This window comes from Hydra viridissima, unplaced genomic scaffold, assembly GCF_058129835.1.
Source record: "Hydra viridissima isolate aposymbiotic clone 2 unplaced genomic scaffold, HvirCarnegie_v1 scaffold_1, whole genome shotgun sequence".
In the NCBI taxonomy this organism is placed as follows: domain Eukaryota; kingdom Metazoa; phylum Cnidaria; class Hydrozoa; order Anthoathecata; family Hydridae; genus Hydra; species Hydra viridissima.
In genome coordinates this window covers 19,443,058-19,459,030 of record NW_028324300.1, presented here as the reverse complement: position 1 = coordinate 19,459,030, position 15,973 = coordinate 19,443,058, and the positions used below count along the sequence as shown (strand labels likewise).

Here is a 15,973-nt window from a genome sequence, read left to right as displayed (position 1 = left end):
TCAAAGTCTTGAAGTGCTGCAGTCATTTTAGTGATACTCATGAACAAGCTTGTAATTTCATATATTCGCTTTGTTCCAGTTTCAAAAATGCTTACAGATTTGTTTTAAAACTCATCCAGAGTGAGGGTTTAGTTGTAATTGAAAACTTGAACGTGGATTGTGGAATGACAGTTTGCAATCTTTCTCTTCGCTCTATTTGTCACGATAAGCTTTACATATTCTCAGTTCTCCTGAGAATATTTAGAGCATCTCATGACAATTTTTGAAAGCAAAAGCGTGAAGGAAGTAATTAAACTTTCTTTTAATCAGAACTTTCAAACAAATAAAAATTACTTTTCGATTTCGTTAAAATCGAGAAACATTTGCTTTATAATAAAAAATTCAAAACTCAATTCTTACCTCTCAATCTAAAGTTATAAGAGCGACCTTTTTGGTTAACAAAAGTTTGCTTCTGTTAACCAAAAGCTCAAAATGTACAGAATGCAGGCAAAACATTTTATTTTCAAGTGAAACTTTAAAGTGAGGCTTTTCATTTTTAAATTTAGATCAATATCATAAAAAAGTAGTCAGTCTGACTAATTGTTGATTTAGCCACATCACAAAGCTCAGAAATTTGCTTACAAGACTCTTCTTCTCTACAGTGCGTACTGTTAAATTTTTCATTTTTCGTGAGAATTTCCTTAGACTTTCCCATTATATTTCTAATTCAACTTAAGTTAAATATTATCTCCAGTAAATTAATTTTAACAAAAATACATTTCTCTCAATGAAATTTCGATTTTCTTAATGGGCATGGAACTGTTATTAATCTTTTGCACGGTTACGTTTTCAATAAAACTTGAATTTCTACCTTCCATTACAAGTTATCATTTTTTTGAGTGAATTATACGATCACATTACAATTGTTAAAAATTTCATTTGTCTTCAGTGAAAAGTCAAAAAGTTATGACAAAAAAACTTGAAAAATTTAGTTAATTATAATCTTTTGCACTTTACTGTAAATCTTGATGGGTAGGAAATTGCTGGCCCACAGCTTCATGTCTTAGGGGGGGGATAGAATGTTTCAGTTTAACCAAGAACAGGGTTAGGTGGGTGCAACTTTGATTAAAAGAGGCTGCAATGTTCCTCTTGGTTTTTAATTTTATGTGGGTTTTTAATTATGTAAAGTAAGTCCCTAAATAAATGGAAGGATTAATTTTTAAAAAATAGATATTTCTAAGTTTATTTTCTTACTTCTTTTTTTCCTCTTTATCATGCTAAAAAGACACATCTCCGTAAAGCTTTAAAGGTGAGTGGGGGGTGGGTGGGAGAAGGGTGCTTTAGAGAGAGTGAGAATTGTTTAGACAAAAGAGTTAACATAAAACTTGAATAAGAGGTTATTTGGGTGTAACACCCTCTAGAGTTGATCTACTGATGTGGCCGAACAAAGTCGATTTTCGAAGGGTAGTAAAGTAAAACACAAGTGTAAATGATTCTATTTCTCAAAATTCTGATGGGCTTTTATCACATTGAAAACTAATTTTTACAAACAATTTCAATGGATCAATGAAAGCATAAAATCAAATCATCACAACTCAAACCATACGAGCAATACTTCAATTAATGTTTACGGTTTCAAATTTACAAGGAAAATGAATGCTTTTCAATATAAACATTTACAATTGTCTTATACAAATTGCTAACCTATTTATACCTAACAATATGATAACTAATAACTATTTTATAAAAATTTAACGAAGCAATGAAACTTACACTGAAAACAAAAACTCACAAAATAGAAAATATGTTAAAACTAAAAGTTTATCATAAAAACGAGGCTAACAAATAAAACAGATAAAACAATCCATCTAACTAGATAATAAATGCAACTGATAATGACATCATTTACACTACAATTAAAATATTGAATCTCTATAATATACTGAAAGTCATGAGAGTCATTTTCATAGCAAAACAGACCGAAAAAACTTATGTCATAAAAATCTTCACTATTTCCTTTCAGTTATTAAAACTTTCTTCAAAAGAATTTCTTCCCGTGTTTTTATAGAAAAAAGATCTTTTAGCTAGAAATGCTCAATGGTATTTTGTAAATGAAAAAAGAAAAGTAGTCGGATTCATCAATTATTTTAAATATATGGCACGGGAACGAAACGAAGAAATGTTCTCGAAAATAAAGCAATCGCATTTTCAAGGCAATGACCACATAAAACATCCCCTAAACAAATTTAAAAAATAAATAATTCTTACCACCCCACAGATTAAGATATTTTGGTAGCAAATCTAAAAACAAAAAAGCATGACGTATGAAATTTTGTTTTAGAAAAAACTTAATTAGAAATGAAAACAAAAAAAGGAAGGGGAAATAAAGTTAAATCATTTATCCTGTGGCTCAGCAAAAGTTCAAAAAGTGAAATTTCTAAAACGATATTTTTCGGCATAAGCAATCAATATTCCCACGTGATAAGGAATCAACATTATTTCCCCATGTTTTATTTATGCAATTGTCTTGTAACCATGTTGAAAAGTCAAAGTTGATGTTTTTATTATGGTCAAAAACAATAAAATTGCAAAGAAAGTATAAAACTTTAAGAGGCTTCCTGCCTCTGAAACGCTTATATAGTTCTTTTTCCAAATAAAGATCAAAAAGGAATAATATTATACGTCATATACATATCAATACTCATTCAATTGTAACATGGAATCCACATTTTTTTCCATCTTTTAATAGTGTTATGGTCTTGTAATCTTGAAAAGTCAAATATTCGTGTTAAAGTTTTTATGGTCAAAAACAATAACACTACCTTTAAACTGTGCATACCGTTTAAACGTTTATATTAATCTATTTTTAAAAATTAACATTTTTTATCATTTTAACATATTTAAGAATCAAGAAGCAAAAAACAGTTACCTTTCATTTTAAAAATGATGTGCATATAAATATAAATATAACTAATAGATATATATGTTATGTTAATTTCTGAAATTTTTTTAAAGGAGCATTTGTTGCAAATGCTGGTCAATATATTTCTTTTAAAATGTCTTATTACCAAATGATTTAATTTATCTTAAATATCTAGAGAATTGTGATTTTAAAGGACGATAAATTATGTAAATTTAAACTTTGTAAATTAACACTGAAAAATATTTAAGTTTATTCTTTTTATTTTATTTTTTTTAATATTTTAGTTGTATAAAGTGAGAGTAAAATAAATTTATACTCTCACTTTATACAAATCTATATGAGGAGGTTAAATTATTTAAAATCTAATTTCCTAAAATTTAACTTTTTATGAAATTCACTTGATCTTAGTTAATTCAAAGGTGATGAATTGACTTCTTAGCTAAGTTAACATTATGTAGTAGTACTTTACTAAAAAACAATGCAACATATAAAGTAAAGATATACATACAATACAATATAACATATGAAGTAAACATATGCATAACATTTGAAACAATAAAAAGAGCAAAATAAAAAAACATCAAAAAAGATGTTTATGATATAAGAATATCAAAATAAACATTTTTATATTTTCTCTGTGGAAGAGTCATTGATTGCATGATATATATTCAACTTATATTAGACTGCAAAACTAAAAGATTATTTTATTAAAAATTTTCTTTTAATTATGTTTTTAACTGTTAAATCTAAAAAATTTTTCTTTTAAAAACTTTTTTTTAAAAGAATTTTTTAAAAACAGAATGCAATTCGAAGTTTAATAATAAAAAAGGCTTAAAAGTATTTTTAGTAACTTCAAATGAATAAGTTGAGATGACATAGATTGTATTATTTCTAAGTTAACTTTAATTAACGTAAATAAACTTAAACATGGAAGAAACTATTTTAAACCATGCAGTAAAAGAATTTTATTGAATCTTAAAATTGAAAAATACTACATATAACCATGGCCGCCGAGAGGGGGAGGGGGGGAGGACGGGGAAGATTCCTGGGGCCCCGTGTGTGTACAGATAATTTTTTAAAGTAATTTTCAAAAGATTTAAATAGTTTTGACTTTTAAAAGATTTAATTCACTTTTATTTTTAATTTTCAATGACCAGAGCACGCTTCTTTTGGTCCTGGTTATATAATTGATCATAATGAGGGCCCCTTAAGAAAACTTCCCCAGGGCCCCAAATTTCTCTCGGCGGCTATGCATATAACAAAATACCCGAAATTAACAATCTTGTCATTTGTTTTGCAGAATTTAATACATTAAAAAAAAGATCTTTTGAGCAGTAAGAGATGTCAAAACATCTGTTACAGTTCAAATTGTAATATTTTTTGTCTTTGAAATCAAAAACAATAACTTTGTTAAATTGTAGGGAAAAACATAAACGTAATTAGTTTGATGCGTAATAATGGTGTGTAATATCTGTAATATAAATCTAACTATATATTTTACATTTTGTATTACTTATCTTTATTCACAAAATACAAGTAGATGAGAGAAGAATAAAGGTAATTTGCAATTCTCTAAAATTTTCATATAATATCTCTACTTTTGTTATTATTTTTTTGTTCAATTTTGTTCAATTGTTTTGAATAAATGAACTTTAAAATAAACAACAGGTCTGTTATTTTAAAAACGCTGCAATCTTTAAACTAAAAAACTGTTTAACTTTTTAGAAGAAAGATTAGTTAGACACTTAACTAAATAGCAAAGTTGTATAAAACTTTTCAAAATGGTATTTTCGATTACCATTTAAAACATTTCATTAAACTTTGAAAATGTTTATTAAAAGCTTATTAATTCTTAACTAAAGATTGCAATAAGTTAAATTCATTATTTCTATCATATCTGAAAAACTATGAGGTCTCACTGAAAAATATTTAAGTTTATTCTTTTTATCTTATTTTTTTAACATTTTAGTTGTATAAAGTAAGAGTAAAAGAAATTTTTACTCTCATTTTATTGTTATTGTTATTGTTATTGTTATTATTATTATTATTATTATTATTATTATTATTATTATTATTATTATTATTATTATTATTATTATTATTATTATTATTATTATTATTATTATTATTATTATTATTATTATTATTATCATTATTATTATCATTATTACTACTACTACTACTACTACTACTACTACTACTACTACTACTACTACTACTACTACTACTACTACTACTACTACTACTACTACTACTACTACTACTACTACTACTACTACTACTACTACTACTACTACTACTACTACTACTACTACTACTACTATTACTATTATTATTATTACTACTATTATTATAATTATTATTATTACTAATATTAATATTAATATTAATATTAATATTAATATTAATATTATTATTATTATCATTATCATCTATAATATAATTCCTACAGAAATGCTTAATGTTTAATGTTTAATGTTTAATGTTCCATGCTTAACGTCGTTTCGTCATTGGTTACTAGGCTTTGAAAGAGCGCGATCTAAAAATGCACGCGGCCATTGGAGAAAGATCCATGAAGCGAGTTAAAACTTTTTTCCTTTTGGAATTTAATTATTAGTTTAGATATATTACATAAAGAATCATATTAAGATAAATAATAATCGTTAAGATCATCTTATAATTGAAGTAAGTATATAAAATAGTTATATATACATTTTTATTAGATAAAGTAGAAAGGATTTAAATTTTTATTAGATAAAGTAGAAAGGATTTAAAGTAGAAAGGACTTTAATTTTTTTAAATCTTTTAGATTTTGTTTGTTTTAGTTTTTCTTTTTGCAGTTTTGTTTTTATTATCTTATTTTTTAGAAGGAAAATAGGGGTATGGATGTTATTTAAAGTTATACTAATGCTATTTCCATAAAATGGTTATTATTACTTTGAAATTTCTGTAATGCTATTAACTATTTTTGTTCTTTTTTAGAAAATTTAGAAAAATAAATTAAACTTTTGTGCCAACACTGACATGGCATGCCACATGTTATTGTATGTAAAGGTTAAATTTTGTTATGAGGATTACAGTTATGAAAAAAAAAAAGAAGGTAAAGAGTATTGTTTGTAAATATATATTTTGAATCTTTTTAAATTTTCTCGCGTCATTTTAAAAATTTTTGTTTGCACACGTTTATTGTTTGCATATATGCTTTTTTGATATGTATGTGTATGTGGTAATAAGTGCATTATAGTTGTTTTATCAATGTGTTTTTACAATAATGTAAAGCAGTACAATAATGTAAAGTGTTTTTATTGTTTGTGTATGTGTAAATATGTGTTATATAACTGTTTTAAAAATGTGTTTAAATATGTATATAATGTATATATTTAACCTTATATACATATTTAAACACATTTATTGTGTTTATAGTTGGTACATATGTTTATATTAAGTTGTTTCCATGTTTTCAAAGTGCTGTGACTTGGTAAACATCTACCTGAAAACCAATTATTGTATTTTAGAGAAGGAGCAGAACAAATGGCTTTAGAATGTGCAGCTCAACGTGATACCCACCTAACGGCATGGTTTAAGTTAAATACTGAAAATGAAAGAGCACATTGCTATTCTTATCTAGGAATTCCTCATCACTTTGTATTTGATGATAATCATTGTAAATGGAAGGTTAGACAAAGGGGTGGTAATAAAGTGATAGTAAGAATGTATAAAGTTAATCCAACTGGATAATTGTTTTATCTTACTTTTGCAAACAAAAGGAGCAATATCTTGGGAGAATGTGCGTATTGTAAATGGTATTGTCCTTGAAATGTTTAGTGAAGCATGTGTTTTGAAAGGTTTGTTGCAAGATGACACTGAATGGCAGAATACTCTTTCTGAGGCGGTTTTAACACGTATGCCAAACTAAATTAGACAGTTGTTTTCAATTATTTTGACCTTTTGTGAATCTGACAATCCTTTACATCTCTGGAATACATGCAAAGCTTTTATGATTGAAGATTTCATTCACTGCTCAATCCCACTTCTAATAGCTGAACAAGCTACTCTTCATCAAATTGAAAAGATTATTAATCAAAGTGGTAAAATGTTGGCTGATTACAATCTGCCTGTAATTAATGAGTTTATAGGCTTAAATCTAGAATAATTTGATGAAAATGTTCAACAACTGAAATAGTAGAATTGTGTATAAACACAACCAGCTGAAATAGTATAATTGTGTGTAAAATGTTCTTTGAATTGGCAATGGGTGCAGAAGTTTGCATTAACTGAAAATATGAGAGTACAAGATGGAGAAGGTGAATTTTCCCAATGGCTACTAAAACTTGGGAATGGAACAATACCTGTCAAAGAGGAGGATCCTTTTAAAGGATGCATTGAAATACCAAAACAGTGCATTATTAGAGAAATTGAATCAATTGTTGAAAAGATTTTTTGAGATGCTGATCAAAATGATTATTCTAAACGTGTGATTTTTAACACCAACTATTTTTGATTCATTATCAATGAAGAAGTGCTTGAATGTCTGCCGGGTGAGGTCAAAATTTATTTAAGTGCTGATCAAATTGATACTGATGACCTTAATGAAAGAAATAATTTTCCTGTTGAGTTTTTGAACAGCTTAACTCCTTCAGGTATGCTACCTCATTGTTTAAAATTGAAAATTGGTTGTGTAATTATGCTACTTAGAAATTTAGATCTCAAAGCTGGATTTTGCTATGGTACTCGAATGAAAGTTTGTGCTCTTCAAATTAATTACATTGATGCAGATATTTTGACAAGTGTTTCCGGTTGTAAATGGGTTTTTGTTCCTCTAATTCAGTTTGCTCCATCAGATTCTAATTTACCTTTCGTTCTGAAAAGTCATCAGTTTCCTGTCAGATTGGCTTATTCAATGACAATTAATAAAAGTCAAGGTCAAACATTTGATAGAGTTGGGGTATATCTCAAAAAACCGTGTTTCTCTCATGGTCAACTATATGTTGCATGTTCAAGAACTAGGGCATTTAATAGTTTGTTTTTCAAAATTGATAAACATCTCATTCAAGGTATGGTAGGTGTGACTTGGCAGCATTTAGTGTCAGGCGGTGTTACTGCTTTAGAGCTAGGTTGTGTTGTCTAGCCTTTTTTAATTATTCTGGAAACACAATAATGTCTGTTAATGTTTAGCGTAATGTGTATGAGAGAGTTTGCAACCTTGATCTTTAAATCTAGGGTGTTTTAATGTCCTAAATTTGAAGTAATTGAATAACTAATATTGAATATAAAAACAAATATACTCTTATGTAATTATATGTTTAGTAAAAAGATAAATATATAGTTAACTTTAAATTGGTTTTCTAATTTTGCCTTTCATATTTTAATTTGGTTTGTTATTTTTGCTGGATTTTAGGATCAAGGGTGTAAATATTCTATTGTTATGTGTTATTGCTGTGATGTTTTGTGTTGATAGACTGCTTGGCTTACCTTCACTTTGGTGTCTATTGTTAAAAATGAATAATAGGTAGTTTCATTATTGGAACTTACTGCTTTTATTTATTTACTAAAAGCCAAGACAACATTATGCTAAAAATGCAGTTTATATCTTAATTTGATTTTTTTTTTTTTTTTTTTTTTTTTTTGTAGCATTGTTAATCCTGTTGTACTTGGAAACAGATTTTATAGTTACATTTTAGATAAATGTTTATATTAACTGCCATGTCAAAATAGGCTACTATAAATAGGTAAATCGATTTTCAGTTTTTATGTGGTGTTTTTTTTTTTCTTTAAGATTTACGATTGACGCATTTATAGGATTTATAAAAAAAAAACCTGATTACCTCTTATTGTAAATTTTTGTCAGTTAAAATGATATAAATATATGCAATTAGTTCAATGTTTTTTTAATTTTCTCTATTTTATGCCTAATAATTTGTTGTACGTAACCTAGGGGATCTTTTTAAACAGGAGGTGAATATTGTAGTTTTGCGCATTTGTCAAATATCGAGTTACTTAAATTTTATAAGGTGTTAAACTAATTAATTAGCTTAGTTTGCATTTGCAACACTTTTGAGGAAAGAAAAAATTCTTATATATGTTAAATTCTTATATATATTAAAAAGAAAAAATTCTTATAAATGTAAATCATTGTTTTACATTTTATTATTCTGGTAAAAGGTCTCCATCAAAAACTTGATTACTCTTAATAAAAACAACTCTATTTTCCTGACCACCATTAAGGCAAAAATGGGGAAGGGAGGTCCTATACTAAAAACTATTGAAACAAAGAGGGCATTTGTAAAAATGGTCAGATTAATGGTCAAATGATCAGTTATTTTTAATAAATTTATTTAGTTGTGTATATGTGTATATAACGTTTTAAAGACAATTTCCTTTTTTAAAGAAACATGTATCAAAGGGATACCAAAAAAATTAATAACTCATGTATAATTTACGTTCGCTTTATATTAATCTTATTAATTAAAGTTCATGTTATAAAAAATATTACAAGAATTTAGCTTTACTTTTTCGTCAATTTAAAGCATGACGAAGTGTTATTATTTTGTGTCAGTAACTAAAAACGTATTGTTTTGAACTTAGCAATGTCAAGGAAAATGGTTCTGCCTTACACTGATATGACCTATGTCAGTAGTAAATTACTCAAATAATGTTAAATTATTGGTAAATTATTTTACCTCCGCATACTTTTTATTTTAATTTTACAGATTGTTTAATTTTTTCAATTTGAAGGCGTTTTTCTAATTGGGTATTTGTTAAGGTTTTGCAACTTTAAATTTTGAAAAACAGCCACAATAAATTAAGTAACAGACCGACCATAACCTGTATTACGGGTTGCTTTTTGCTATTTATTATTACTATCATTATTATTACTATTATTACTATTATCTTACAACTTAACTATGTTAATTACATTAAGACCCTGTTCACATGAAACTAAAATGATATAAAAACAAAAAACTAAACCCTTTTAATGTTTTTAAACATTTTTTTTTTACACTTATTTTGTATTCCATGAGGAATGTTTTTGAAATAATTTATCATCCTATCATCCCCTTAAAACAAAAATCTAAACCCTTTAAAAGTTTCCATGAGGAATTTTTTTTGAAATATAGAATAGTTTATCATTGTTTAAAATATTATTTTGGAAAAATTTATGTAGTTCATATGTTAAATATTACAAGTATTAAAATAACAACTTCTTTTACTTGAATAATAGTGATATCATAGATAAATCATAATTAGAAATCTCACAGGTAAAAATCTTTTTGATTCATTTACATTTCTTTAACATTAAACAATCAGGTAGCTTAATTTCTTCAAAATCAAATAGTTATCAATAGTAAGTGTTTTCAAAAAAGTATATAAACTATTTATAACTATTTATTTATTTAATGCTGTACATATTTATTTAGTATTTATTTACTTAGCGGTTCTTCTCAAACCAAAAAAATCTTACTTTATATTAAAAAAAAAATCTTATTTTATATTCAAACTTACAAAAAAATTTAAGAAAATTAATAAATCTTTATAACTATGTTCATGAAAAAACTGTAACAGAAGTAATTTAACAATTTCATGAACTTACCAAGTACACCGTTAAGCAATGAATTCCTATCCTCATTTGAATTCTTAAAGTCAGCAAGAAACCTCACAAAACATCTTTTGTTTTCATTTGCTAGTCCACAGATCATAGGTAAACAACTACACAACTTTTTGTTACTCATTATCTCTTCAGTACTCAAATAAATGTGTGCATGAACTGAAGCATAAAACTCCATTAAAGTGAGGTGAGCAAACTGATATCGAGGTCCGAGTTGTGTTTCAACTCTTTCAATGAAACCCAAAAGTTCATTCTCAACTTTATCAAAGTCATTCACAATCCCTTTCATTTCATCTTGCGAGTAGATAATTTTTTCTTGATTGAAAAACTCCCATGCAACTTTACAAACTCTTAAAACATGTTGCTTGTTACTCTCTCTTTGCATCATACTATGAACTGCTTCATTACTTTTACAAATATGCTTTTGAAAAAAGTATAAAAAAATACAGCAATACAACTCAGTCATTGTGTAGAAAGTATAAGAATCACTAGCAGCAATGATTGCACACATTGGTGATAAATAAAAGGGAACAGATGCCATAGCTTTAGCATTGCAAGACTCTTTAAGAACTTTTTGAATGGTTGTTTTTTTGAAGTCAATTTTTTCAATATACTCATCAACTCCCTTGTCATTAAAACCCATTACTTGAATGGTTAACTTGTTTTTACATTCTCTAACTTTATCTTTATATCGTGATATAGCCCCGACTCTTCCAGAAGTAACACATTTGTGTTCTTGAATATTTAATGCATCTGCTAATGCATTAACAATGGGTAGTTTGCTTGGATTAAGTGGATTATGCTTTATTAATTCATCTAAGTAAGCAAACTCATCCAAACCATCTATCACAAACAGAATGGAAAAATGTGCACAAACATCGCATTCTTGAAAAATATTTTTGTAGAAAACATTAAGCAACTTGTTTATGTTACCAATATCTTGATATTGATTTAACTTTCCGCATTCAACATAAATAACAAGATCTGCATTTTCCCATAACATACCAATGGCCCAGTCAAGTAAACACTTTCTGAGCAAACAAGTTTTTCCAATTCCAGCAATACCAGATATCAAGAGTAAAGGTAGTTCTTTTGAAAACACTTCCTTAAACTCAATTGGCTGATTTTGTCTCTTAACAAACAACTCTTGTTCAGCAATGCTTACAGTATTTTTTTCCACTTCAACTTCATCAACTACAGTAAATTTAATGAGTTTATTTAAAAGTACAACTTTAGCTGGAGTTTTTACTAAGTGTCGAATTTCATCCATTTCACCATACTTTTTAAGATACAACTTTTTCATTGCTTCACGCATTTCTAAAAGAACAAAATAGAGCTTTATTTTAACCTTCTTAAAAAACATTTTCATTCCTTTTTTAATGCTGAAATCTAAAGATTCTGAAAAAAACTTTTGTATGATTTTTTTTGTTAAAAATTCATAAAAAATTCAAAGTGAATTCCTAATACATGTTTTTTTTAAAAAACAACTGATAAAAAAAAATTTCTTTAAATCTAATTTTTTTACACTACTTTTAATTGCTCTTATTTTTACTTATTTATTGAGCATTTATTTATATCTTAATCTTACTCTACCCTATTCTTTTAAGTAAAAGGTTATAAAACAATATGAAAAGCTTAGTTTTTGTATCATTACATAAAATTAAATTACTTTTTAAGTGCTGAACTTTTTCTTGCATTGTGCATATGAGCCATTCAGTGTATATATTAGTTAACTCCGAAAAACAAAAAGTTGAGAAGTACAATTAGATAATGTACCTTGTTTTTTAAAAATTCTTCTATTTTTAAAATTTTTGTTGTTCAGGAATTAATCAGGAAAGTTATTAAAACTGTAAAAAACTTTGACTATACCACGTGTTTTGACAATTAAAGTAGAGTTAACAAATTAAGTACAAGTACAAAAAGTAAGTACAAGCCGACATACCTGCTTTGAGAGGAGATCCAAATTGATCTCTTAGATATATATCTAAAATATTTAAAAGTATCAAAACTAACTTAAAAAAACCTTATGCGCAAAAAAAAAAACAAACTATTTTTAAGAATAAAATTTATCATTTCTTAAAGTATAGATAGAGGTTTTTCTTAAATAATGATAAACAACAGAAAAACAAATAAAGAGAAATATTTAAATTTTAAAAATGTTTATAATATTTGAATGATTTTTATCAAAGATAAAACAAAACAATATCAAATGTACACAAATCTATCACAAATAAAACTCAAACTGTTAAAGCTTATTATTCATAAGTGTTTGAACCTGCTATTAAAAGAGAAAGTTCAATGTCATAAATGCATACTGATCTTGTTAGGAATTTATTAGAAAAAATTTTAGGTAAAAATGTTACATCATGAAAACTCATGAATCTTGACAACTTTTTATGATTTTTAGATTTTTTATGCTTGGAATTATATTCCCTTGCACATAAAGTTTATTCTAAAGAAGATTCTTGAAATTAAGAGATCTTGATTGGTTGCAAACAACCTATAATTAGAGCAACTGTAATGTCTAAAGAATTTTTAATTAAGGTATATCAAACACAAATTATACTGCTATTTCAGAAATTTCATGATCCCTTAATGTCAATATAATCCACTACAAAGTTGCAAGTTGCATAAAGTTGCATGTAAAAAACACTCTCCTAAAAACTTTCTTCATTTAACTGGTTGTCTTGTCAATTATTGGTAACATTTCTTTGCATCAGTTGATAACTTGGTTGTCTTGTCAATTATTGGTAACATTTCTTTGCATCAGTTGATAACCTGGTTGTCTTGTCAATTATTGGTAACATTTCTTTGCATCAGTTGATGACTTTTTTATTAAAATCTTTTTTTTTTAGATATATTAACAAAGCCATAAGTTTTGAGTGAAAATTTTTTAATAATCGTAAGATTCAATTGAAGATATCTTTTTTTAATAATCGTAAGATTCAATTGAAGATATCTTGTTTTTTTTAAAATTAAGAAAAGAAAACAGCTATTTTTGAAAACACCTATTTATCAAAAAACCCACAAGAAACTTAGTGGCATGCATCAACATTCTCATTAACTGCCTTCAAAAGAATTTTGAGAAAATTGAGAACAAGTTTTTAATTATTTATATTCAAATCTTTGCAAAAATTTGATTTAACAAATTGGCATATAAAAAATAATCAAAGGCATTAAAACAATCAAATCTCAGTATTTTAGCACATATCAATTTTGATAACTCATTTCTGTACTTAACTTGTTCAAAAAATTAGAGATATAATTATTTAAAAAGCTTATTGTTTTTCATCTTCACTTTCAATTATACCAAATGAAAATATCTCAACTATTTTGTAAAAATTCACTCATAAACTTGAATTTAAAAAATTGTTATTTTTTTTTTACAAAAAGTTTAATTACCTACATTTTATCAAAAGGCAATTAGGAGAGTTAGACCATATAACATAACATAGAATGAATCTACAAACATGCAGTTGTAGCAAATTTAAAAAACTCATTTTTACTTTCAGCTGTGTAACTAAAAAAGTTTGGCTGTCTACAAATGTCATTAGAAACCCCCTTTTCTCTTCCCTAACCTCAAACCTTTTTATACAAAACTAAATTTAGTAAATACACTGAAAAACATTGCCCCTCTTAATAAAAAAATAAACAGGTAACCATTTTCTATTTTTTTCAAAACACCCTCTCCTTACCCTGTCCTTCATTAAACGTAAACGCATTTTTCTATTCTAAGACAAAACATTTAATATTCTGTAAATGATGAGAAAAATGCAAGAAATCGCATATTAACAAAAATAAATTCATATATCTAAAAAAAATTACCTGCTATGTCTTTGGAAGAAGGCTTCACTAGTGTTGCTTTCTTATATTCATATGATATATCTAACAAAAATATTTATTAAAAGTAAAATTTCACTCACATAAAAAAAAACAAATCCAATACTAGAAAAAAACCTAGTATGAACCTTGAATCTGCAATTAAAAGAGAAAATTCAATATCATAAAAGCACACTAATCTTGTTAGGAAATTAATAGATAAAATTTTAGGTAAAATTGTTGCATCATGAAAACACATAAAACTTGACAACTTTTTATGATTTTAAGATTTTTTATGCTTGAAATTATATTTCTTTGCACACAAAGTTTATTATAAAGAAGATTCTAGAAATCAAGAAATGAATCTACAAACATGCAGTTGTAGCAAATTTAAAAAACTCATTTTTACTTTCAGCTGTGTAACTAAAAAAGTTTGGCTGTCTACAAATGTCATTAGAAACCCCCTTTTCTCTTCCCTAACCTCAAACCTTTTTATACAAAACTAAATTTAGTAAATACACTGAAAAACTTTATACTTCTTTTTTAAAAAAACACTTTTGCTTCATGTTTTAGTATCTGGCAAAGTGCAAAAATAAGATTGTATTCACTTTGAGAATTTTTTCATTTATACTATTTTAATTACAATTAAAATAGTATAAATAAAAAACAAGAAATTCTCAAATTACAATTTCAAAAACAAAATCAAAAACAAAATGTTCCCACAGCTGGTTTTGGAAAAGTTGAGAGAACATGTATGAAGTTGTTTGTTTTTTTGTTAAAAATCAAGCAAAATGGGTGAAATTCTTGGCATTTAAATTAACAGATAAACTGCTGCTACAATTAAAAATGAAGATTGGGAAATACTATTATGAAGGCGGAAAGAATATTAATACTGGCTAATTGAAATATAAAATTTTCAATATTTCAAATAGCCAATACTATTCCTATTTTAACTCTTTTTCTTATAACCAGATACTAATTCTGTTTCAAAAATTAGAAGGAACTCAAAATTTAGTTGTCATTAAGGAAATATGCATAAAGAACTTTGATTTGGTGAGTTTATCATAGAGAAAATATTTAATGAACAACTTAAAACACAAGAAAATATTAAACTTAGATGAAGAAGTTAAGAAAGCATATTTTGAATTACCTGATGTTGAAATAACAAAAGTATTTATAGAAGAAAGAGCAAAAAAAAATTTTTCTAAATTTACAATAAAGAACAATAAAGGTTTAATGTCTTAACTAATAATAATAACTAATAAATATTAAAGATTCAAAGTTAAAAAAACAAAATTTTCTTTTGTTACACATAAAAGTTTTAAAATGTTGTTGAAGAAAAATATGAAATTTTGTTGATATTTAAAACAAAAGTCATTTTAATTTCATTAACAAATTAAATGAAAAGAATTTTATTCAAATTTTTTCAATTTCATTGACAAAAGTATATGAAATAATTCATTCTTAACAAAGTTAAAAAACACAGAAAAAGGTTCTCTTTCTCCAGCTGTAACAACTTTCCATTGTGAGAGGTTATTTGTATTCGTATTTACACCTTATTTGTTAAAATATATTTTTGATATATATTAATTTCTCTTTTAAACAAATGTTTCATTAGCAATTATTAAGTATTTAAATTACTAAAT

General features: G+C 26.1%; 2 protein-coding genes across 3 annotated transcripts in view; one reads left to right on the top strand and one right to left on the bottom strand.

The window, feature by feature from the left end:
- Positions 1 to 15,973, bottom strand: part of LOC149893769 (uncharacterized) — a 41,997-nt gene that overhangs the window by 7,435 nt on the left and 18,589 nt on the right. The window contains exons 7-10 of one of the 2 annotated variants that reach the window (XM_090076383.1): positions 14,334 to 14,393; positions 12,451 to 12,492; positions 10,494 to 11,825; positions 2,248 to 2,280 (exon numbers count right to left, since the gene is read on the bottom strand). In XM_090076383.1, the coding sequence (XP_089932509.1) occupies positions 2,248 to 2,280; positions 10,494 to 11,825; positions 12,451 to 12,492; positions 14,334 to 14,393 (1,467 nt within the window). Of the gene's footprint in view, positions 1 to 655; positions 2,281 to 10,493; positions 11,826 to 12,450; positions 12,493 to 14,333; positions 14,394 to 15,973 lie in introns of those variants that run through there. The other variant, XM_090076382.1, reaches the window with a different exon arrangement.
- LOC149893764 (ATP-dependent DNA helicase PIF1-like) overlaps positions 7,388 to 15,973 on the top strand; it is a 265,925-nt gene continuing 257,339 nt past the window's right edge. The window contains exon 1 of the mRNA XM_090076433.1: positions 7,388 to 8,411. Coding sequence (XP_089932559.1) covers positions 7,545 to 8,030 — 486 coding nt within the window. The 5' untranslated portion in view covers positions 7,388 to 7,544 and the 3' untranslated portion in view covers positions 8,031 to 8,411. The remainder of the gene's footprint in view (positions 8,412 to 15,973) is intronic.